Source organism: Anomaloglossus baeobatrachus, chromosome 3 (genome assembly GCF_048569485.1).
Source record: "Anomaloglossus baeobatrachus isolate aAnoBae1 chromosome 3, aAnoBae1.hap1, whole genome shotgun sequence".
Taxonomy (NCBI): domain Eukaryota; kingdom Metazoa; phylum Chordata; class Amphibia; order Anura; family Aromobatidae; genus Anomaloglossus; species Anomaloglossus baeobatrachus.
Window position 1 is genome coordinate 42,288,969 of NC_134355.1, and position 26,922 is coordinate 42,315,890.

General features: G+C 46.0%; 1 protein-coding gene across 2 annotated transcripts in view; it reads right to left on the minus strand.

Annotated features, from left to right (window-relative positions):
- VASH2 (vasohibin 2) overlaps window positions 1-26,922 on the minus strand; it is a 112,260-nt gene that overhangs the window by 66,048 nt on the left and 19,290 nt on the right. For both annotated transcript variants that reach the window (XM_075339148.1, XM_075339149.1), the window contains exons 2-3: window positions 15,920-16,393; window positions 876-964 (exon numbers count right to left, since the gene is read on the minus strand). In XM_075339148.1, coding sequence (XP_075195263.1) covers window positions 876-964; window positions 15,920-16,258 — 428 coding nt within the window. In that variant the 5' untranslated portion in view covers window positions 16,259-16,393. The remainder of the gene's footprint in view (window positions 1-875; window positions 965-15,919; window positions 16,394-26,922) is intronic.

Genomic DNA, 26,922 nt, shown 5'->3' on the forward strand with positions numbered 1-26,922 from the left:
AAGGGGACCATCGGGGAAAAGGAACTGAAAGGGGGCAACCATGAATAGGAACCAGAGTGAATAGGGATCTAACTTCCACCATGAATAGGAACCAGAAGGGGACGACCGGGAATAGGAACTGGAAGGGGACCACCAAGAATAGGAACTGGAGTGGATAGGGATCTAAAAGGAACCTATCACTAACATTTTTTTTCTAGGCAAGTAGAGGTAGTAGAGAAAGGAGCAGTGTTAAACAATTCCAACAATCTATTGAGTCGCCAGCTGGCGTGGAAAAATTTGCCTTTAAATTTTTTGCCAATTAGACTTTCAATTCCACTAGGGAAGGGTATCCGTGCACCCACAATCCATGACTCTGAGGGCGGCACGGTGGCTCAGTGGTTAGCACTACAGGCTTGCAGCGCTCGGGTCCTGGGTTCAATTCCCACCAAGGACAACATCTGCAAGGAGTTTGTATGTTCTCCCCATATTTGCATGGGTTTCCTCGAGGCTCTCCGGTTTCCTCCAAAAACATACAGATATGGAATTTAAATTGTGAGCCCCAATGGGGACAGTGTTCCTGATGTATGTAAAGCGCTGTGGAATATGTTAGCGCTATATAAAAATAAAGATTTATTATTATGACTCTTCTTGGGTGCTGTCCTCCACATTTCTGTGTCTCTGCTGTGTAACCTCACCTGTGCCCCCTACCAAAATATTGCACCTGCGAGGATTTAGGCAACCCCCAGCACACTGCACGTATCCTCGCCAAATAAAAGCGAGGGTGGGGTGAAGTTAAATTCCTCTTCATATTCTAGTGTATGTTGTTAGTAGTAGCATTCTGCTCATTTATGGGTCACTTTATCCATCTGATACAGACAATATGATAGAAAGGATACTGAAGAGTCTTCATGTATCTCTGCACGGTCTGCAGCCACTCCGGGATGGACATGGACGTCTTGTAGGTCGGTACGGATGGCACTGAAGGCTGAAATAAAAGCAAGAAAAGAAATGTGAACAGTGACAACACGCGGCTGCTGTACCCACTCATCTGTTTACATGTAACGAGCGCTTTCCATATGGAACACAACGTGTTTATTACGAGATTGCCGTCCTAATAGGCGCAGGATTTCCTCGCTGAGATGAACAGAAATTAGATAATTTCCTGCAAATTCACATCAACAGATGTCAGAGCGAAGATCCGGTGTAATGTGCAATTCATCATAACATAGTTCTACTAAATATAGAGATGTAGCAGAGCCGAGTTTGTCATTGAGCCCAAAATGTATCGTCTGTGCTTGTCCAAGGACTGAAAGTTATTGTTACAGTGGTAATGCTATCTGTTTCAGTTCAGTAAGACCCAGGTTCTTACTTACTTTGGCTACACAAACTGCTCCCTCACATTCTATTCTTCCTGCTGTGGTGTAAATGGTATCCTATGTATCTTGTCTGTTATACCTTTCCTTTTAGGACCCTGCAGATATCCTCACCTTTTAGCTGTTAATTATCATCACTTGTGTCCTTAAATACCCACATTTCCCCTTGGTGTTTGCTGGTGATAGAGGTTATATTCCTATACAGGCCTTAGATGAAAGCAGTCGGTGTAATGGGTGTGTCACGTGTGGTTTCTGGCAATAGAAGGTCACAGCGTTTGGCTGCACAGAATGCTCCCTGACTTTCCATTGTTCCTGTTGTCAGTATTCATTGGTATAGGTAGCTTTCCTACTGGATTTTCATCTCACCCCTTTTGGACCCAGCAGGAGCTCGTCTTCCACCCAGCTGCTGATCATCAGTATTATCTTGGTGCTTAAATGCTCCCTTCTCCCCTGGACTGGTGCTGGTGACATATTATTTAGTTCATTCTAGCTCTGGTTGCAAGCAGGTGGCTTGTAGTATTATTGCTGGAGCTTGCTGAACTCCTGCCTGTATCATCTGTAGATAAGTACGGTAGTTCAAACTAAATAGGGAACGGATGGGATGAGCTCTTCGTAGACCCCACTAAACACCAAAGCAAGACATGCAAGGGGGACACACGGGGGAAAAAGCATGAACTACTTATCTACAGATGATACAGGCAGGAGTTCAGCAAGCTCCAGCAATAATACTATAGAGGAAGACAAGCCACCTGCTTGCAACCAAAGCTAGAATGAACTGAAAAATATCACCAGCATCAGTCCAGGGAAGATGGGAGCTATAAGCACAAGGGGAATACTGATAATCAGCAGTTGGACAGAAGTTTAGCTCCTGCTGGGTCCTAAAGGGGAATAGATGAAAACCCAGCAGGAAAGCTACCTATACCAATGAATACTGACAGCAGGAAACATAGAAAGTCAGGGACATTCTGCACAGCCAAACGCTGTGACTTTCTATTGCCAGAAACCACATGGCTATCTGTCACTCATGACATAGAGCTAGTTTAATGTAATAAATATTAATAATATTTTTTTTATTTTTTTTATAGCACCACCATATGCAGTAAAATATATTATAATAATGTATAACTTTAGTTTTTAAATTTTATATAGAAATTGTTAGCAAATTGCAGAACAAATCGAGAGGGTCAAAGGGTAAACTATGATTAGATTAGTATTTTCTTACAATACATATGCCGGGGGGATAATAGGCCCCATATTGGACTGGTGGAAGGGACGGCACACGTTAGGGGGTGCAAGATACTGGCATTGGCAACTCAAGCTACGCCATTTTGCAAACACGACCTCACATTGTTAGCAAAATAAAAAGTTATACATGATCATGGCAGAGATTTTTATTTTGGGTGGGGAGTTTTTGTAGTTGTAAACGCCTGCTCCTCTGGAAATCCTCGCACTTTAGGCCAATGAAGGTTATAATTAATGAAAATACCGCGTTAAAGGCTGCGATTTGTCCAGTTTTCATGTCACGTTATATCTGAATGCACTCGGCTTCACTGGTCTTCTGAGGCTAAATATACTAAGCCTCCATCTGTCTCTGTCTGGTCCCTTGATTGACTCCGTGCTTGGTTTGCCCCCTCCTGTTTGAGCTCCTGAGTCTCCCCTGAGCAAAATATGACCCAGCAGGAAATAATGGGAGCGTACGTGGTCCTGACAGCAGCACACGTCTATGAATCACGGACAATAGATGCTGCTCACGTTGTTTTCATTCACCCCGGAGTTTACAGCTTCTCCGAGCTATGAGTAATAGAAACATGGCTTCCTGTGTGCGGAGAAATGCCGGCCGTAAAGAGAACTCACAAGATACTAAACTTTAACATTTCTCCTTCTCAGATAACATCCCTTAGTAACATGTCTACTAGAAACATCTTCAGTTTCTTGTTTTGTAGTTGTGCTACTGGAGACTAGATAGGCAAGATGGCTGGAGACTAGATAGGCAGGATGGCTGGAGACTAGATAGGCAGGACGGCTGGAGACTACATAGGCAGGACGGCTGGAGACTAGATAGGCAGGATGGCTGGAGACTACATAGGCAGGACGGCTGGAGACTACATAGGCAGGACGGCTGGAGACTAGATAGGCAGGACGGCTGGAGACTACATAGGCAGGACGGCTGGAGACTACATAGGCAGGACGGCTGGAGACTACATAGGCAGGACGGCTGGAGACTACATAGGCAGGACGGCTGGAGACTAGATAGGCAGGACGGCTGGAGACTAGATAGGCAGGACGGCTGGAGACTAGATAGGCAGGACGGCTGGAGACTAGATAGGCAGGACGGCTGGAGACTAGATAGGCAGGACGGCTGGAGACTAGATAGGCAGGACGGCTGGAGACTAGATAGGCAGGACGGCTGGAGACTAGATAGGCAGGACGGCTGGAGACTAGATAGGCAGGACGGCTGGAGACTACATAGGCAGGACGGCTGGAGACTACATAGGCAGGACGGCTGGAGACTACATAGGCAGGACGGCTGGAGACTAGATAGGCAGGACGGCTGGAGACTAGATAGGCAGGACGGCTGGAGACTAGATAGGCAGGACGGCTGGAGACTACATAGGCAGGACGGCTGGAGACTACATAGGCAGGACGGCTGGAGACTACATAGGCAGGACGGCTGGAGACTACATAGGCAGGACGGCTGGAGACTACATAGGCAGGACGGCTGGAGACTACATAGGCAGGACGGCTGGAGACTACATAGGCAGGACGGCTGGAGACTACATAGGCAGGACGGCTGGAGACTACATAGGCAGGACGGCTGGAGACTACATAGGCAGGACGGCTGGAGACTACATAGGCAGGACGGCTGGAGACTACATAGGCAGGACGGCTGGAGACTACATAGGCAGGACGGCTGGAGACTACATAGGCAGGACGGCTGGAGACTACATAGGCAGGACGGCTGGAGACTACATAGGCAGGACGGCTGGAGACTACATAGGCAGGACGGCTGGAGACTACATAGGCAGGAAGGCTGGAGACTAGATAGGCAGGAAGGCTGGAGACTAGATAGGCAGGACGGCTGGAGACTACATAGGCAGGACGGCTGGAGACTACATAGGCAGGACGGCTGGAGACTACATAGGCAGGACGGCTGGAGACTACATAGGCAGGACGGCTGGAGACTACATAGGCAGGACGGCTGGAGACTACATAGGCAGGACGGCTGGAGACTACATAGCAGGACGGCTGGAGACTACATAGGCAGGAAGGCTGGAGACTACATAGGCAGGACGGCTGGAGACTAGATAGGCAGGACGGCTGGAGACTAGATAGGCAGGACGGCTGGAGACTAGATAGGCAGGACGGCTGGAGACTAGATAGGCAGGACGGCTGGAGACTAGATAGGCAGGACGGCTGGAGACTAGATAGGCAGGACGGCTGGAGACTAGATAGGCAGGACGGCTGGAGACTAGATAGGCAGGACGGCTGGAGACTAGATAGGCAGGACGGCTGGAGACTAGGAAGGCTGGAGACTAGATAGGCAGGAAGGCTGGAGACTAGATAGGCAGGACGGCTGGAGACTAGATAGGCAGGACGGCTGGAGACTAGCTAGGCAGGAACCCTGGAGACTAGATAGGCAGGAAGGCTGGAGACTAGATAGGCAGGAAGGCTGGAGACTAGATAGGCAGGAAGGCTGGAGACTAGATAGGCAGGAAGGCTGGAGACTAGATAGGCAGGAAGGCTGGAGACTAGATAGGCAGGAAGGCTGGAGACTAGATAGGCAGGACGGCTGGAGACTAGATAGGCAGGACGGCTGGAGACTAGATAGGCAGGACGGCTGGAGACTAGATAGGCAGGAAGGCTGGAAACTAGACAGGCAGAATAGCTGTCGACTAGACAGGCAGGAAGGCTGGAGACTAGAGTTTAGCGGATCGGTTATAATCCGGGTCCGGCGGATCCGGATCGGGTTGCCGCGGAAGTCCGGATCCGATCCGGAATCTGCGTCCATGTAAATCAATGGAGAGAGAGAGAGAGAGAGAGAGAGAAAAAAAAAACGGATCCGGATCGTGCAACCCGAATCACGGGGACTGGTTCGGACTCGGATCGGGCTCTCAAACCGTGCGGATCCGGATTTTGCGGATCTGGGTCCGCTCAACACTACTGGAGACTAGATAGGCAGGACGGCTGGAGACTAGATAGGCAGGACGGCTGGAGACCAGATAGGCAGTAAGATGCACAGACATTACGGATGTGTATGCACTCAGGCATACATATTTCTTGTGAGACTTCTGCCTTCTACCTTCTGAACTGGTACATATACAAAAATATGACAATTACAATAAATAGGATATGGCATAAATGTGAAATATATACAGAGCCCACTGTTGGCAAGAGGGGCCCCAATGTGAGCAGTCAGGAATGGAGATGTGGCTGCACAGGCGCGGGTGTATAGCGGGGACCAGGGCTCCTAGAATGGCCCTCAGGCTACGAGGGCCCTGGCTATCCCTGATCTCAGAGATACTCTTGAAGGTGGAGATGTTTGAGCCGCCTTCCTGGCCCTACTCCAGACCAGCCCTGATCTTATATATACCTCCCTCCCACCTACTCCAGGGTAGAGGGGTATGGGACAAGAATGTGATAAAAACCAAACAGAGACAGAGACAGACAGGGGAAACCAAACCTCTATCTCACAGCATGTTCACACAAAAGTATGACAATAAGGATTCTTAGGGGAAAAATAAGAGCAGGGAGAAAACAACAAGACGATGAGAGACCTCCACAACAACAAAGCACCACACAATATAAACACCAGCAGGACTGGGACGCATCAGCACACAGCAGTAAGCTATAGTCAGCATGGGAAGACAGATCCCACCATCTTAAAAAGGTGGGGTGCAAATGTGATAGGTTTCCAACATGGGATCCCAGAGATAATCAGCAGTCTAGCAGAGATTTAGGCTGTGTGCGCATGCTGCATTTTTTGTACACGTTTTTTGGTGCAGTTTGTTGCCCAAAACTGCGTGTCTATCCTTCTACCAGCGAAGTCTATGAGAATTCAGAAATGCTGTGCACACGTCGCTTCATTTTTCCTTGCAATTTTGGGTGCAAAAAAATGAAGCAGCATGTTAATTCTTGGTGCATTTTTGTTCTGCATGGTTTAGCCATTCCAGCCATTGACTACGCTAAAAAAACCACATGGCACAACAATGCACCAAAAAAACCTCACCAAAACGTGCTAAAAAAAAAAAAAAACATGTCGTTTTTGGTGCATTTTTCTGCCACAAGGTGCAATTTTTAGTTGCAGAAATTTTCAGTAGCGTACGCACATACATTAAACCTTTGCTGGCCCAACCATTAATGAGCACACAGCTGGTCGATGCCCGAGCCTAGCTGTGTAACTCAGAAGCACCAGAGAAACCATAGTGTGGAGTGTCAGAATCTGTGGTGTGAACAGCGTCTGATGCCAAGATGACACTAGGCGAGTTTTTAGCAAATCTCAAAACAATGGGTCTCTACATCAATTTCTTTGGGAGCTCTGTGCACACTGCAGAGTCGGAAAAGTAACCTGAACCTGATGTCTCTTACTTGATTACACAGAGCCGGACGTCGGCTGTTTCATGTTCACTGGTCATCAGTCCAGCAGGAGTTAATTCATGCTGGATAGTGAACTGCTGCTAGGAGCTCAGGTTGGTAATGACCACTCACGGCCGCCTTTTACAAGGTGTTGGATTTGGCTCTTCATCACCAATAAAAGCTCCAGCGATTCCGGTCTTAGCGTGTGATCCAGTTTCTGGTGATCAGTTGAATGATATCTTGTGTGGTGTGGAAAGATCCCTGTTGTCAGTTTATTTCCTCCCTGTATCTTATTTCTTCCTGTGCACGTATTGTCTCTCCCCTGTGTCTGATTGCAGTGTATAGGTGTTTTGGTTCTCCCCTGTCTGCGTTATTTGAAGGGTTTGTAACTTTGGTCCCGGCCCTCCCCAGGAGTGGGTGAGAGGGGGTGTTAGACCAAGGTATGGACAGTAGTTAGGGTCACGCTGGCAGTCCAGACCTCGCTACCATTGAGCGTACCTCTCAGATAAGGGACTGCTCAGGGTCCCCAGTCTGAGGGTCAGCCTAGGTGCCTCTGCTCAGGTACCCATCATTCCCATGACACCTAGCTCATATAAGACCACTCAGGTAGCATTCTAAATGAGATTTAGGTGGACGGTTATTATACTACGGTACTTTTCCACTCTATTCTGCTACATCGAAGGGTTCTTTTGATCTAAAATGAGTCAATTCTGCTACATTGCTTGGCTCTGCTTCTTTGCTAGAGTAAATCATCAGACCTACTTTTCCCTTCTACATCACTGAGCTATGCTACCTCACCTACCCAGCTATGCTACATCAACAAATTTCTGGTCATCTCACCCAGCAGAAAGGTGACCTTCGTGTTCACAATAGGTGATATCCCACCAGCACAGGTATTTCCGCTGAAAATGCCAAAAGTGTCTGAGAGGATAAATTTATGCATTCAAGTCTCAATCCACTACAGATAAGAGTTCCCCTTTAAGCCCTCACCTCGGCATCTGCTTGTATGTTGGAGGGCAGACAGGTGCAGGATTTATGGTCAGAGCCATCGCTAAATCTGGGCTTCATTTAGTAACCAGACTGTGATGTTGGGGGTCGTTGTGACCCTCCGCAGCAGCTGCTGGCATCAGTTTAACGTCCCAAAACAGCAAAACAGCAAAAACAAAAAAAAAACAAGAGCTGGATAGGAGAATGCCGCGGCTCTGGGTCTGAATATTTCATGTGTCTGCTGCGCTGATTCCGTGTGGCCCGGCATTTCAACTTTAAAAATGAAGACATGCGAGAGTGACCGGTGTAGGCCTCTTGCTCCCAGAAGTCTGGCACTACCCACAAGACACAACTATGAGACCCATCTTGGAGTCTTGACATTCAAAAACCTTTCAGGCAAACAGCACTACAGGAGCATCAATATCCCCCCTCCCCATAGGGCCTTAAAAGAGCAGGGAGGTACGGTCCATGCAACACACAGGCTGTGGCCTGGCATTTTAATTTTAAAAATGAAGACATGCCTGAGGGGCAGGTGTAGGCCTCTCGCTCCCAGAACTACTAGCTGTCACATATCTATAGATCATTTACATTATTTACTAAGACAGATTTATTAAAATGGATCCACAAAATAAAAATCTGCCATTTAAAGAGTAACAAAACCCAAGATGAAAATAAAATAAGAATATACCCTGCTGTAAGTAAATAAGTAAAAAGCAATAGTGCATTTATATAAATAACTGGCACACGGAGTTTTGCACAAAACTCGCAGACTGTCATGGCGTCAGGCTGTGTTCACATTGCAGAGTCTGACACAGTCCGATGGTTTCTCTGATCAGCATAGGCAGACTCGGGCGTCAACTTGCTGTGTGTGTTACACTAGGTACGAGGAAGTACAAAGCAATCCAGGAAAGGAAAGGGAAACCCTGTGTCTAGTGTAGGGGGAGATGGTGACCCCTGACCAAGCCTACAGCTGGGCCCTGAGTTCCCTCACCACCCTAGATAAGGTCCACACCTATGCGCCGAGATGGATACCTGACCCTTGGCTGACCCTGAGCTGGGCCCTAAGTAGGAAGCAGATGGGATGCACTCTTTGTCAACCCTACTAGGTACTAAAGGACACACAGGGATAACAAGCAACTTATCTCTAGTTGTCTCAGGGAGAGAAGCTGTAACAACCACCAAGATTCTCCTGATATATGCAAGCCACCTGCTTGCACTGAGGACTTGATTAAAATGTATTAAATAACACAAGCACTGAGTAATAGGAAGTGACAAGGAAAGTGCTGATGAACAGCAGCTGACACGCTGAACTATGCCCCAGGGTTCTAAAGGGAAAATGATGAAAACCAAGCAGTAATGATAGGTCAGGGAGCAGTTTGTCCAGCCAAACGCTGTGACCTTCTATAGCTGGACACCACAGGACTGACTGTCACCCGTGACACACAGATAACAGTGTGCTCATTCATAAACAGGCTAGCAAGAGTCAACCTCTGCTATCCTGCTCAGTAGGCTTTTTGATCACATGTGGTAAGGAAGCCAAACACATCTGCTCCTCTCTCATTTAGACTGGAGGAAATCTTCTACCCATGTATAGATTATACTGTGCTGATCTGTGAGTTGTGGTGTCCCTGATTTGCTTTAGGCTTGGAGTTGTTATGGAGTTCTCCCGTCATCTTGTTGTTTCCTCCATGCTCTTGTTTTCTTCCTAATCCCTTATAGTCATATACCTCTGTGTGTGTGCTGTGTGACAGAGTTTTGGTTTCCCCTGTCTGTCTATTTCTGTACATTAAATCATCACACTCCTGTCCCAACCCCCCTAAGAGAGGGGGTATAAAATCAGGGCTGGTCAGGAGCAGGGCCAGGAAGGAGACTCAGACATCCCTACATTTAAGGGTATCTCCGAGAATAGCGATAGCTAAGGGCCCCCTAGTCTGAGGGTCAGCTTAGGGTCCCTGGTTTCCCGCTATCCCCATTGTCCTCATGACAATAACATGAGGTACTTCGTTAATGCAGTTTTTGGTTAAAATAGCGTAAAAGCCATTAGGTGTGCCTAATAGGGACCGCCCTGGGCTGAGTGCCCATAGTCAGAACCTGGTCCAATTCTGCCCTTATTCACATTGAGGTCGGTTCTGACACAGGGTAAGGTTTAAATATCTTGGAGAGTGTAGGACCGTCCTGATTAAGACACACCTTGTCACTGGTGGGATGGCTTTTATGTTCTTTGATCAAAAATAGTGTTTACTAAGCACACTTTAGAAGGAATTTGTCAGCAGGTTTTTGCTACCTAATCTGAGAGCAGCATAATGTAGAGACAGAGACCCTGATTCCAGCGATGTGTCACTTTTATTTACTGTGTGCAGCACATGAGACATAATCAGAGTTCTTAGACATAGCAGAGCTCAGAAAGCTAACCCTGCCCACACTCCAGCTTTGTGTACAATGTATATGGACAGTGAGCTGCTAATCAGAGCTGGTGGCGTTTTCTAGCAGGCACATGAGCTGTACTCCTGGCAGTGATAATCTCCTCGTAATAAAATAATCATTGTAAGTAAACATCAGCACACAGCTTGATATGTGACACTTCGCTGATATCTGTGTTTCAGCCTCTATCTCCTGCTGTCTTCAGATTACATAGCAAAAATCTGCTAACAGATTCCCTTTAATATTGGATTTTAGAAAAGTTGAGAATGAAGGAGCACATTTTCCTGTTTCCCTATTGTGTGCATAGACACATATGGGCTGGATAAATGCTCTCAGTAAGATCAGGATGAGGTGTGAGAGGTCGCGGGAGGCCGCATTGTGCGGGCGCTGACTTCATATCCTGACCACAATGTAACACGTGACACATCCGGAGTGATTCCATGTGCAGGATCACGCTGACTTTTCCTTCTCCTGCTGAGGGGTCCGGTATCTTGGCTTTGAATATGCGAGGGTTATCTGACTTATGATGCCCCCTCCACATTACGCTAGCTTTTTTGACCTCCCATCCTACATCCATAGACATTAATATGGATTCGGGCCTTCTGCAGATAACAGCTCCAGCTCTATTGCTACAAGATTGTGGAGGCGTCTGTGGGACCCCTATGCCAACCCCTGATAACAGCCCATAGCATTATTCTCCTCCGCCACTTATACAGGGGGCACAGTGCAATCGGGGGCAACGTTCTCCTGGCAATCACCAAACCCAAACTCATCCATCAGACGCCATATAGAGCAGTGTGATCCGTCACTGCACAGAACACGTCTCCTCCAGAGTCCAGTAGTGGCGACTTTACACCGCTCCATCGGACGCTCGGCATTGTGCTTGGTGATGTATGGCTCGGCATTGTGCTTGGTGATGTATGGCTCGGCGTTGTGCTTGGTGATGTATGGCTCGGCATTGAGCTTGGTGATGTACGGCTCGGCATTGTGCTTGGTGATGTATGGCTCGGCATTGTGCTTGGTGATGTGTGGCTCGGCATTGTGTTTGGTGATGTATGGCTCGGCATTGTGCTTGGTGATGTACGGCTCGGCATTGTGCTTGGTGATGTATGGCTCGGCATTGAGCTTGGTGATGTACGGCTCGGCATTGTGCTTGGTGATGTACGGCTCGGCATTGTGCTTGGTGATGTACGGCTCGGCATTGTGCTTGGTGATGTACGGCTCGGCATTGTGCTTGGTGATGTATGGCTCGGCATTGTGCTTGGTGATGTACGGCTCGGCATTGAGCTTGGTGATGTACGGCTCGGCACTGTGCTTGGTGATGTACGGCTCGGCATTGAGCTTGGTGATGTATGGCTCGGCATTGTGCTTGGTGATGTACGGCTCGGCATTGTGCTTGGTGATGTACGGCTCGGCATTGAGCTTGGTGATGTACGGCTCGGCATTGTGCTTGGTGATGTACGGCTCTGCATTGTGCTTGGTGATGTACGGCTCGGCATTGTGCTTGGTGATGTATGGCTCGGCATTGTGCTTGGTGATGTATGGCTCGGCACTGTGCTTGGTGATGTATGGCTCGGCATTGTGCTTGGTGATGTGTGGCTCGGCATTGTGCTTGGTGATGTACGGCTCGGCATTGTGCTTGGTGATGTATGGCTCGGCATTGTGCTTGGTGATGTATGGCTCGGCACTGTGCTTGGTGATGTACGGCTCGGCATTGTGCTTGGTGATGTGTGGCTCGGCATTGTGCTTGGTGATGTATGGCTCGGCACTGTGCTTGGTGCACTGGTGGTTCCTATTACAGGACAGCACTGGTATAAGTGAGCTCTGCATCACCGATCATCTGCCATGTGAATGAAGGCAGACAGCATGGCAAGGGGTTATACACCGGGGGAAGGGCGATCAAGGGGCCGGATGTTATACACAGGGGAAGGAGGGCTGGATATTATACAGTAGAGCAAGAAGCCGGATATTATACACAGGGGGGTGAGGGGTCGTACGTTATACACCGGGGGTGAGGGGCCATACGTTATACACCGGGGGCGAGGGGCCGAATGTTATACACCGGGGGCGAGGGGCCGGATGTTATACACCGGGGGCGAGGGGCCGGATGTTATACACCGGGGGCGAGGGGCCGGATGTTATACACCGGGGGCGAGGGGCCGGATGTTATACACCGGGGGCGAGGGGCCGGATGTTATACACCGGGGGCGAGGGGCCGGATGTTATACACCGGGGGCGAGGGGCCGGATGTTATACACCGGGGGCGAGGGGCCGGATGTTATACACCGGGGGCGAGGGGCCGGATGTTATACACCGGGGGCGAGGGGCCGGATGTTATACACCGGGGGCAAGGGGCCGGATGTTATACAAGAAGGGCTGGTACCCAAGGAGTCAGATATTATACACCGGGGGGGGGTGAGGGGACAAGTGTTATACCCAGGAAAGGAAGGGTCTGGACCTCAAGTGTGTTCCCATAGTGTCCCACTGGGAACGAGGGGCTGGATGTTATACACAGGGGACGAGGGGCTGGATGTTATACACAGTGGACGTGGGGCTGGATGTTATACACAGTGGACGAGGGGCTGGATGTTATACACAGTGGACGAGGGGCTGGATGTTATACACAGTGGACGAGGGGCTGGATGTTATACACAGTGGACGAGGGGCTGGATGTTATACACAGTGGACGAGGGGCTGGATGTTATACACAGTGGACGTGGGGCTGGATGTTATACACAGTGGACGAGGGGCTGGATGTTATACACAGTGGACGAGGGGCTGGATGTTATAAACAGAGGGCGAGGGGTGGGGCTGGATGTTATACACAGAGGGTGAGGGGTGGGGCTGGATGTTATACACAGAGGGGGAGGGGCTGGATGTTATACACAGTGGACGTGGGGCTGGATGTTACACAACGGAGGAGGGTTACCCAAGCAGCCGGATGTTATACACCGGGGGGGGGGGGGGATTGGGTGAGGGGCCAAGTGTTAAGTGTGTTCCCGTAGTCTCCCATATAAGAGTGTCAACAAAAGTGCCCCATCACTAATGGTCACAGTGCCTCCATAACAAAGCTCCAATGCCACCACTAGGGCCCCTATATTTGTGTCGGCCATACTGCTGTTCGCACCTTATGCTTAAGGCAGCCACAGAGCCTGGAATAATGGCGCCTATATGAGTGCCAGGCCCAGTCTCAACTATACAGGTGCCAGTCTTAGTGCCCCTTCCCTTGTCTGGGTCACTGTCCTTAGGGCACTGTTTGGTGGTTCAATTGTGGTAGGAGTAGGCAGTATACATTACTTCCATATCTGCAGACAATGTTCTGATGTGTGCACCACATAGCAGGTTTATTATTGCCATCATTTTGCCCATTTAGTTGACATTTAGCTCAGACTTTATATAGGATTTGTGGAAATCTGGATGATAATTCCTGCGGGACGTGTAGTAGGACGGTAGTGATGGTGTGGGAGTTGTGCGCTGATGCCTGTGCTCTGGTGATAATGAATTCCTCCGCACCTACAAGTGCTGATCTCACAGACGCCGCCGCTTCTAGGCTAAAGATTTTGTTAAATTAAAAAAAAGTAACACTGATAAAAATAACCACACCGTTCAGCTGAGCATGCATGGGCTTTCAATAGTAAAACAAAGGATTGGGCATGCTGAAATTCAAGATGTCTGATCCAACGAATGTTAGCTGAATATTACATACACATTACATGATTTTCCATTCCTGGCGAAATTGGTCAATTCTGGAGACCTTAACTAATGTAAAAAGGGTAGATGTATTCAGCAGCAAAGAAATATTCATAGGTGCATAGAATCATTAAAAAATTATTTTCAAACAATAAAAAAACATGCAAAATCATTGTTATGATTATGAACCTTCCATATTCAAAATCTTTAATTCCTACAGGACTATTTTCCATGGATTTTCCATGTTTTTTAATTGTTTGAAAATAAAATTTTGGATAATTTTATGCACTGATGGAGGTTTCTTTGCTGCCGGACACATCCACACTTTTTTGATTGACTACTAGCCTCTTTCCATGGAGGTTTCTTTGCTGCCGGATACAGCCACACTTTTTTGATCGACTACTAGCCTCTTTCCATGGAGGTTTCTTTGCTGCCGGACACATCCACACTTTTTTGATCGACTTCTAGCCTCTTTCCATGGAGGTTTCCTTGCTGCCGGATACATCCACACTTTTTTTGATCGACTACTAGCCTTCTTCCATGGAGGTTTCTTTGCTGCCGGATACAGCCACACTTTTTTGATCGACTACTAGCCTCTTTCCATGGAGGTTTCTTTGCTGCCGGACACATCCACACTTTTTTGATCGACTACAAGCCTCCTTCAATGGAGGTTTCTTTGCTGCCGGATACAGCCACACTTTTTTGATCGCCTACTAGCCTCTTTCCATGGAGGTTTCTTTGCTGCCGGATACATCCACTCTTTTTTTGATTGACTACTAGGCTTTTTCCAACTGAGCACTGTCCAGAACTTCTCTTACTGGGATTTCTCCATATGGTGAGCTGAACCTTTGCTCTTTGTATCTATTTTGGACTGGCTTAATCTAATGTGTATGGCCACCTTAAGACTCTACCCCCCAAAAAGCTGCTCTTTTAGGCTAAGTTCCCACTATGGGGGTTTTTTTTGCCATACAATTGAGGCTTTGTATACCTCCAACAGAATGGTGTCTCCAAGGGATAAGTGATAACTTACTGATCACAGAGGGTCTTATCAGTCATTCCCCCATCGATCGAGAGAAACTGGCTCTGAAGTGCACCATTTGTCTTAAGCTATGGCCACGAAAGCCACATGAAGACATTTGGGCAGATTCGTCATGGGCACAAAAGCCACATGAAGACATTTGGGCAGACTTGCCATGGGCGCGAAAGCCACATGAAGACATTTGGGCAGACTTGCCATGGGCCCGAAAGCCACATGAGGACATTTGGGCAGACTTTCCATGGGCACGAAAGCCACATGAGGACATTTGGGCAGACTTTCCATGGGCACGAAAGCCACATGAGGACATTTGGGCAGATTTGCCATGGGCACGAAAGCCACATGAGGACATTTGGGCAGATTTGCCATTCTCACAAAAGCCACATGAGGACATGTGGGCAGACTTGCCATGGGCACGAAAGCCACATAAAGACATTTAGGCAGATTTTCCATGGGCACAAAAGCCACATGAGGACATTTGGGCAGACTTGCCATGGGCACAAAAGCCACATGAAGACATTTGGGCATATTTTCCAAGGGCACAAAAGACACATGAAAACATTTGAGCAGATTTTCCATGGGCACGAAAGCCACATGAGGACATTTGGGCAGATTTTCCATGGGCACGAAAGGCACATGAGGACATTTGGGCAGACTTGCCATGGGCACGAAAGGCACATGAGGACATTTGGGCAGACTTGCCATGGGCACGAAAGCCACATGAGGACATTTGGGCAAATTTTCCATGGGCATGAAAGCCACATGTAGACATTTGGACAGATTTACCATTAGTAAAACTCCTGTAACGGTGCGTGATGACCACTGTGGAAACACATAAAAGCCATGGAGTGCGCCTCACCTTGGGAAGCAGAGTTGCGTTTCGTATCTTGTCCACCATATCCTTCCCTTCAGGGTGGACTTTGGCGACGTGAGTCCACATTCTTTCCCAGGTCTGACTGTCAATGGGGAATCCGCTCTTATTGACGTAGAAGAGCGCCCCCACCTCTTTGTCCTCTTCTTCCGAGAAGCCCCCCGAGCTGTTCCCAGAGGCGCTGGCTGGGGCTGGTGTAAGAGAAGAGGCCAGAGGACGGTCGTGCAGGCTCCGAGAACGGATGGGCTTACTAGTCTTTGTCCCCGCATTCTGGTGGTGGCAATGCTTACTGTGAGCCCGGAGAAAGGTGGAACTAGAGCCCGTCATGGTGAGAGAATATTCCAGTCACCAAGGATGGAAGGATTAAAATATCCCGAGGAGTATAATGTCCATTTTCTAATTCCTAGAACTTATCCACAACACATGAGGAAGGCACGGAGACAACAGTCACATCCAGGAAACCTACAAAACAGGAAAACAATACGATAAAACAGTGAAAAAATATCTATTCTTGTTACAGTGTATATATTAATTGTATATTAATAAATCATATAAACTCTATTATATTATCAACTGAATTACTTTCTATTAGTTTCCTGAATATTAAATGTATTAATCATTGCTTTTAGAAAACACAATAAGGCCATTATTATTACATCTTCCCTAGACTTATGAATGGCATACCTGTAGGCTCCAAATGTTATAAGAAATTTCTTTTAAAAAAAAAAAAACATTACATAAAAAAGTAAAATTTTGATACCCAACCATGATAAAGCCGACAGCTGGGGGGATGGTATTCTCAGGCTGGGGAGGCCCATGGTTATTGGGTTCCCCAGCCTAAATATAGCAGCTTGCAGCAGCACGGAATTCTCACATCCATTAGCTGCAACAATACTGACACTTTACCTGGCTTATCTTGGGGGGGCCCAATAACCATGGCTCTACTCAGTCTGAGAACCATCCCCCAGCTGTCGGCTTTATCTTGGCTGGGTATAAAAACTGGGTGGACCGCACGCCTTTTCTTTTTTATGTATTTAAATAATTTTTTAGAAAACCCGCACAGAGTCTCTCTTATTGTGATACACAGCCTAGATAAGCACACGGCTGGGGGCTGCAGCCTGTAGCTGTAAGCTTTATCTGCATTGGGGCACCCTACACCAATTTTTCTTATTTATTTTTACGCTACTATAGGGACGCAGACAGCATGTGTGATTTGAACCAATCACAGACACTGCCACACAAGAGTGGGGGCGCGATCTGACAGTAACCAATCAGAGGTGCCGGGACAGCTGGTAGGGGGGAAAACAGTGAATATGTATGAGGGTTAATGAGCGGACCTGGAAGCAGTGTGACAACTGTGGGGAAGTTTGGTAAGTATAGCATTTATTCTTTATTTATCCTTTTTTATTTACATTTATAGCATTATCTGGGTGGCCGAACCTGAACAGCTATATGGATTTCCCTGAGAAGTCCTTATACAGAGTCTGTGCACAGACAGTAGGTATCCGGTACGGACCCCAAACTTTGCCCATCATTAGTCTTAATGTATATATAAGGAATAACTATTTCTGCCCCTTACACCCTGCCGTGTTCCCCTTCTGCAGGCTCTATCCAAATTTTTGACAATTTAACACATGCAGGTAAAGGAAGGGCTCATTATAACTCCATAGAAAGATAATGAAGTTCCAACCCCCTTTTTTACACTATATCTATTACCCAAAAAAATCCTTTGAAACATATTAAAAAGCATTAGAAAACAGATCTGCTTTAATATTTCCAGAACAGCGCCTCCTCCGTCCACAGGCTGTGCCTGGTATTGCAGTTCATTCTAATAAACTAGTAAAGAACTAGACACAGTCTACGGCACCGTTTTTAGTATAAAATAATCTTTTTTTTTGTTTTTTTTATAGTCTTGGAAAATCCCTTTAAGAATCTAAGGACATCAGTTCATCGAGACATCTCCCCGGCTTTCACCATCGCTCTCTGATTTTATTTCTGCACCTGAAGATTAGTGATGGGGGATTCTGCAATATTCTCCTGCCTGGATGAATCGCTCCTACTAATACGGTGATTTATGGTAAGAATGCCTCGAAAAATACAGGAATATTATATAATACGGAATATAACGATTAGAATGTTTAAGATTCTAACAATTATTACGCGGGGAGACAGGAAAGATCGAGTAAAGAAATCCCTCCTTGTAGCAAACAAGACAAACCAAAAAGAAAAAAAGAATTTCAAGGCAATGACTGTAACTAAATAAGACAGAAGACTACAGTCTTCCAAAAATAAGGCCATTGTTACTGAAATAGGAAGACCGCTATTAACCCCGCCACTCCTGGAGAAGCCTTTCATAGACAAGACCTATGCTGAAAAAGAAGAAGATTTAGTCCTTGTATCCAAATAATTCACCAAATAAATGGACTCACACAAATGCAGATCAATTCCACAAACCTCTGAACATCTGTTACTAGGAAATAGCTGGCTTAGTTCTAATGTATTATCAGTTACATAAATAACCTTCCATACAGTGCACAAATAATATACACATCTATACTGCATGAATATAATACCATCATATAAATCAAGTGCACATGATACCAGCATATATAGTATACCCTGTAGAAATAATATCAGCATATATACCACCATATATAGTATACCCTGCAGAAATAATACCACCATATATAGCATACCCTGCAGAAATAATACCACCATATATAGCATACCCTGCAGAAATAATACCACCATATATAGCATACCCTGCAGAAATAATACCACCATATATAGCATACCCTGCATAAATAATACCACCATATATAGCATACCCTGCAAAAATAATACCAGCATATATAGTATACCCTGTAGAAATAATACCAGCATATATACCACCATATATAGTATACCCTGCTGAAATAATACCACCATATATAGTATACCTTGCATAAATAATACCACCATATATAGTATACCTTGAATAAATAATAGCACCATATATTAGTATACACTGCACAAAAAATACCACCATATATAGTATACACTGCAGAAATACCACCATACAATATATAGTATACCCTGCAGAAATAATACCACCATATATAGTATACACTGCAGAAATAAAACCACCATATATAGTATGCCGTGCATAAATAGTACCACCATATATAGTATACCCTGCAGAAATAATACCAGCATACAGTTAGGTCCAGAAATATTTGGACAGTGACACAAGTTTTGTTATTTTAGCTGTTTACAAAAACATGTTCAGAAATACAATTATATATATAATATGGGCTGAAAGTGCACACTCCCAGCTGCAATATGAGAGTTTTCACATCCAAATCGGAGAAAGGGTTTAGGAATCATAGCTCTGTAATGCATAGCCTCCTCTTTTTCAAGGGACCAAAAGTAATTGGACAAGGGACTCTAAGGGCTGCAATTAACTCTGAAGGCGTCTCCCTCATTAACCTGTAATCAATGAAGTAGTTAAAAGGTCTGGGGTTGATTACAGGTGTGTGGTTTTGCATTTGGAAGTTGTTGCTGTGACCAGACAACATGCGGTCTAAGGAACTCTCAATTGAGGTGAAGCAGAACATCCTGAGGCTGAAAAAAAAGAAAAAATCCATCAGAAAGATAGCAGACATGCTTGGAGTAGCAAAATCAACAGTCGGGTACATTCTGAGAAAAAAGGAATTGACTGGTGAGCTTGGGAACTCAAAAAGGCCTGGGCGTCCACGGATGACAACAGTGGTGGATGATCGCCGCATACTTTCTTTGGTGAAGAAGAACCCGTTCACAACATCAACTGAAGTCCAGAACACTCTCAGTGAAGTAGGTGTATCTGTCTCTAAGTCAACAGTAAAGAGAAGACTCCATGAAAGTAAATACAAAGGGTTCACATCTAGATGCAAACCATTCATCAATTCCAAAAATAGACAGGCCAGAGTTAAATTTGTTGAAAAACACCTCATGAAGCCAGCTCAGTTCTGGAAAAGTATTCTATGGACAGATGAGACAAAGATCAACCTGTACCAGAATGATGGGAAGAAAAAAGTTTGGAGAAGAAAGGGAACGGCACATGATCCAAGGCACACCACAGCCTCTGTAAAACATGGTGGAGGCAACGTGATGGCATGGGCATGCATGGCTTTCAATGGCACTGGGTCACTTGTGTTTATTGATGACATAACAGCAGACAAGAGTAGCCGGATGAATTCTGAAGTGTACCGGGATATACTTTCAGCCCAGATTCAGCACAATGCCGCAAAGTTGATCGGACGGCGCTTCATAGTACAGATGGACAATGGCCCCAAGCATACAGCCAAAGCTACCCAGGAGTTCATGAGTGCAAAAAAGTGGAACATTCTGCAATGGCCAAGTCAATCACCAGATCTTAACCCAATTGAGCATGCATTTCACTTGCTCAAATCCAGACTTAAGACGGAAAGACCCACAAACAAGCAAGACCTGAAGGCTGCGGCTGTAAAGGCCTGGCAAAGCATTAAGAAGGAGGAAACCCAGCGTTTGGTGATGTCCATGGGTTCCAGACTTAAGGCAGTGATTGCCTCCAAAGGATTCGCAACTAAATATTGAAAATAAAAATATTTTGTTTGGGTTTGGTTTATTTGTCCAATTACTTTTGACCTCCTAAAATGTGGAGTGTTTGTAAAGAAATGTGACAATTCCTACAATTTCTATCAGATATTTTTTTTCAAACCTTCAAATTAAACGTTACAATCTGCACTTGAATTCTGTTGTAGAGATTTCATTTCAAATCCAATGTGATGGCATGCAGAGCCCAACTCGCGAAAATTGTGTCACTGTCCAAATATTTCCGGACCTAACTGTATATACCACCATATATAATATACCCTGCAGAAATAATACCACCATATATAATATACCTTGCATAAATAATACCACCATATATAGTATACCCTGCAGAAATAATACCACCATATATAGTATACCCTGCATAAATAGTACCACCATATATAGTATACCCTGCATAAATAATACCACCATATATAGTATACACTGTAGAAATAATACCAGCATATATACCACTATATATAGTATACCCTGCAGAAATAATACCACCATATATAGTATACCTTGCATAAATAATACCACCATATATAGTATACCCTGCATAAATAATACCACCATATATAGTATACCCTGCAGAAATAATACCACCATATATAGTATCCCTGCAGAAATAATACCACCATATATAATATACCCTGAATAAATAATACCACCATATATAGTATACCCTGCAGAGATAATACCACCATATATAGTATACCCTGCAGAGATAATACCACCATATATAGTATAACCTGCAGAAATAATAGCACCATATATAGTATAATCTGCACAAATAATACAACTATATGTAGTATACCTTGCATAAATAATACCCCCATATAGAGTACACCCTGCAGAAATTCCACCATATATAGCATACCCATGCACAAATAATACCGCCATATGTACCATGCACAAATAATACCGCCATATGTACCATGCACAAATAATATCGTCATAGGTACCATGCACAAATAATACTGCCATATGTACCATGCATAAATAATGCCACCATATGTACAATACACAAAAAATACCACCATATGCATGAATAATACCGCTATCTATACTGTCCACAAACAGTACCATCACGTATACTATGTAATAGCATATATAAATCCATCCTACAGTTCCACACAACAGTGCCATACAGCAGGGCAGGTAAATAACGCTGCACTGTAAGGGGTGCTTCACACACAGCGAGCTCACTGCCGAGATCGCTGCTGAGTCACGCTTTTTGTGACGCAGCAGTGACCTCATTAGCGATCTCGCTGTGTGTGACAATGAGCAGCGATCTGGCCCCTGCTGCGAGATCGCTGCTCGTTACACACAGCCCTGGTTCGTTTTCTTCAAAGGCGCTCTCCTGCTGTGACACACAGATCGCTGTGTGTGACAGCGAGAGAGCGACAAATGAAGCGAGCAGGGAGCAGGAGCCGGCGTCTGGCAGCTGCGGTAAGCTGTAACCAAGATAAACATCGGGTAACCAAGGTGGTTACCCGATATTTACCTTAGTTACCAGCCTCCGCAGCTCTCACGCTGCCTGTGCTGCCGGCTCCGGCTCTCTGCACATGTAGCTGCATTACACATCGGGTTAATTAACCCGATGTGTACAGCAGCTAGGAGAGCAAGGAGCCAGCGCTAAGCAGTGTGCGCGGTTCCCTGCTCTCTGCACATGTAGCTGCTGTACACATCGGGTTAATTAACCCGATGTGTACTGTAGCTAGGAGAGCAAGGAGCCAGCGCTAAGCAGTGTGCGCGGCTCCGGCTCTCTGCACATGTAGCTGCTGTACACATCGGGTTAATTAACCCGATGTGTACTGTAGCTAGGAGAGCAAGGAGCCAGCGCTCAGTGTGCGCGGCTCCTGCTCCCTGCACACACAGCTAAGCGGTGTGCGCTGGTAACTAATGTAAACGTCGGGTAACCATACCCGATGTTTACCTTAGTTACCAGTGTCCGCAGCTTCCAGACGCCGGCTCCGTGCAAGCGCAGCGTCGCTGCTGGCTGGGGGCTGTTCACTGGTCGCTGGTGAGATCTGCCTGTTTGACAGCTCACCAGCGACCATGTAGCGATGCAGCAGCGATCCTGACCAGGTCAGATCGCTGGTCGGATCGCTGCTGCATCGCTAAGTGTGAAGGTACCCTAAGGGCCGGATTTACCTCCTCGGGGACATGTTTGATTGTTTTAGAGGCCCAATAATAAGAAATCTCAGGAACAATAATAGAAAGAAACCGAAAAGTGGAAGTACCAGGAGCAAAGCTCCGCTCGCTGACTGCCGGGCCTGTAGAATCTGTCCCCTTCAGCCGGTGATCATAAGACACGGCCCAAATAACACGAAAAATAGAGGTTTTATGGATCTTTATTAGAGGACGACTCTCCCCATCACTAATGTGTATTTTCCGCAGCAGAAATCTGAGTGTCAGCGGGTTTATAGCGAATCTGCAGCGCTGCACTTCCACAAGGATTAGCCCCACTGTCATGTAATGGGGCTAATCCTCCACTTTACCATTATTAACCTCTACAGTTCACACATACTTACCTTCCGCACTGATGACGCTCCTGCAATGTCAATTTTTTCTCCTGAGAAATAATCCCTGATAGAATGATGAAAGCTGCAGCTGATCAGATGATTGGCTGCAGCAGTCACCGGGAGGTAATGTGTGGTTTTATATTTTATGTGGGTTAAAAAGGGGAAAGTCCAGTAGTGGAAAATCACTTTAAAGGCCAATCTTTCGGTTCCGTAGTTCCAAATCTCCTGCATTTGTTCCAAAGACTATGGGATAGCAGGTAACCGGGACTGTCCTGCAAGCTATGGGGCCCTATGCTATCCCTAATCTCAGGGATACTCCTGATGGTGGAGAGGCTAGGGTCTCCTTCCTGGCCCTGCTCCTGACCAGTCCTGATTTGATTCTACCTCCCCCCAGGGAGGGACGGGAGAGAAGTGTGTAGAAACCCACAGATAAAGACAGACAAGGGAAAACCAAAACTCTGTCACACAGCAAGCACACACAAAGGTAAAGACAATAAGAGGTTCAGGAGGAAAAACAAGAGCAAGAAGGAAGTACCAAACAGGGGTAAACTCCATAACCACACTAAGTAAAGAGCACAACTTTCACCAGAGAGTCTGGGACACCACACCTCACAGACCAACATAGAATAAACTATAGCTGGCATGGGTGGAAGGTTTCCACCAGAATAAATAGGAGGGGTGCAGATGTGATAGGTCTCCTCACAGACCAACATATAAAAAAACTATAGCTGGCATGGGTGGAAGGTTTCCACCAGAATAAATAGGAGGGGTGCAGATGTGATAGGTCTCCCCCACAAACCAAAATATAAAAAACTATAGCTGGCATGGGTGGAAGGTTTCCACCAGCATAAATAGGAGGGGAGCAGATGTGATAGGTCTCCCCCACAAACCAAAATATAAAAAACTATAGCTGGCATGGGTGGAAGGTTTCCACAAGCATAAATAGGAGGAGCAGATGTGATAGGTCTCCCCAAACATGTGATCAAAGAAGCAAGAAGACTAGCAGAGATTAACTCTTGCTAGCCGGCCTATGAATCAGCACACAGCAGGTCAACGCCCGAGTCTGCCTGTGTTGATCCCAGACATCAGAGAAACCATTGGGCAGAGTGTCAGAATCTGCAGTCTGAACAGAGACTAATGCCGCCATGACGTTTGACCTATAATTACATAAAATTACACTAGTCAAAAGCCACCAGTAGGGGGAGCTGAGGAGCCTACTGCATACACTGTATGTTTATACTGAAGTTTTAATGTTACCCTTTATCTTTGCCGGGGATTGGAGGCTCCACATCAAAAACTAGAGCTTCAACCCCAACAAAGATATACCGGCAAATAACAAAAGCTTTACCTCCACTTTAAAAATGCGGAGAGGTGAAGGTGGCCGACACCATGGCCCAATGACCCCAGAGACATAGAGGTGGTCTCATCGCCTTTTTTTCTTATTGCCCTGGTATATGTGACTAGGGGTCCAAAGACTATTGTTATAGAAATTCATGAAGGAGAATAAATATAATGAAGCCAGAAGGCCGCTGACATTTTCCATCTTCTCCCCATGATTTCCGGCAATTTGCCTTATGTTATTATCACGCCTGATTCCTATTTTCACAGTTACAAGATGGCCGCAGCGCACAGACTCACACGGCAGGGAGAGCGAAACGCGTCTCACAGTTTTCTCTCTCGTCAAAATCTATATTAATGTGATTCAATAAATCTGCTCCGGCAGCTGTGCACGGACTGTGGGGACCGCAAACCCGAACGAAACCAGGGTCTGAAGGAAAATAACCCTATATCGTCCACGGGATTTCCCCTTTGAGGGTCATTTAAAGGGGGGATTCCATCTAAATAATATATCACCTACACATGTGAAAATATAATTGCTGGGGGTCTGACCGCTGGGGTTCATTATGAAAATGTGGGTCCCAAAGTCCCCTGTGTGGATGGAGCATGTGCGATCGCTCCATTGACTTCAATGAGACTGAAGGGGACAGTGAAGTGAGTCAGGCTTGTGCACTAACACTCCCAGCTACACAGGGAACTATGGTTTTGGAGACTGATGGGGGTCTCAAGAGGATGAGCCCCAAATGAACTTCATTTATCATTGACAGGTCTCCCTATACACACACATGGAAGATATGATATGGGAGAGACCTGTCAATCATCTGAAGAATGGCGGGAACATGGAAGATATGATATGGGAGAGACCTGTCAATCAACTGAAGAAGGACGGGAACATGGCAGACATGATATGGGACAGACCTGTCAATCGACTGAAGAAGGATGGGAACATGGCAGATATGATATGAGAGAGACCTGTCAATCAACTGAAGAAGGGCGGGAAAATGGAAGATATGAAATGGACCTGTCAATCAATTGAAGAAGGGCAGGAACATGGCAGATATGATATGGGAGAGACCTGTCAATCATTTGAAGAAGGGCAGGAACATGGGAGACAGGTCTCTCCCATATCATATCAATCAACTGAAGAAGGATGGGAACATGGAAGATAAGATATGGCAGAGATGTGTCCATCAATTGAAGAAGGGCATGAACATGGAAGATATGAAATGGGAGAGACCTGTCAATCAACTAAAGAAGGGCGGGAACATGGAAGATATGATATGAGAGAGACCTGTCAATCAATTGAAGAAGGGTGGGTACATGGAAGATATGATATGAGAGAGACCTGTCAATCAATTGAAGAAGGGTGGGTACATGGAAGATATGATATGAGAGAGACCTGTCAATCAATTGAAGAAGGGTGGGTACATGGAAGATATGATATGAGAGAGACCTGTCAATCAATTGAAGAAGGGCGGGAACATGGAAGATATGATATGAGAGAGACCTGTCAATCAATTGAAGAAGGGTGGGTACATGGAAGATATGATATGAGAGAGACCTGTCAATCAATTGAAGAAGGGTGGGTACATGGAAGATATGATATGGGATAGAAATGTCAATCATCTGAAGAGCGGGAAGGAGCTGGACTAGTGAGATCTCTTCTATGGTTCTCGTAAAATGTACACAGTTGCAATAACATAGGCATTGTCTGCCCGTGCACCAGCCGTCAGGTTCCCTTTAGCATCTCCCCAAGGTGACCTTGTCATGAGGATCACTCTGCATTGCTATGGGTGTGACACTATAATACCGCTCCCCGGGGCTCACCTGTACAGCCGACATAATATCATCAGGGAGTCTGACTCCCCGCACATCGCTCTGTGCTATTTTAGGAACCTTCCGGAGCTAATACCAGCAATTCCCATAATTACAAGATATTGGCTATTTCATTAAGTTGCTAAGTGCTCCTTAAAGCTAGGAAGAAATGGACCCAAGGTATGAAGCATAACACAGTGTATGCGGTAACATCGGACCCCAGGGGCGGGAGACAATAGGATCCTCATATATGTGTGCAAAAAGCAGAGGAAGGGGCATCCGATGCCGGAAAGTGATGATATTCTTGAGATTCTAGAGCAGCATCGTGCATTCAGCAGCCACTCCATACTGCGCCGGGGAATGGAAATGATAGCTCTGAGATCAATTACACAAGAAGAAAAAGAATCATTGATGACAAACATCCCAGGACGCCAAATAGGAGGGTGCAAATGAAAAAGCTATCACATTCCAGACTGCACCAGCAGAATAGTGAGTGCAGCTCTGGAGTATAATACAGGAGGTAACTCAGGATCAGTAATGTAATGTATGTACATAGTGACTGCACCAGCAGAATAGTGAGTGCAGCTCTGGAGTATAATACAGGAGGTAACTCAGGATCAGTAATGTAATGTATGTACACAGTGACTGCACCAGCAGAATAGTGAGTGCAGCTCTGGAGTATAATACAGGAGATAACTCAGGATCAGTAATGTAATG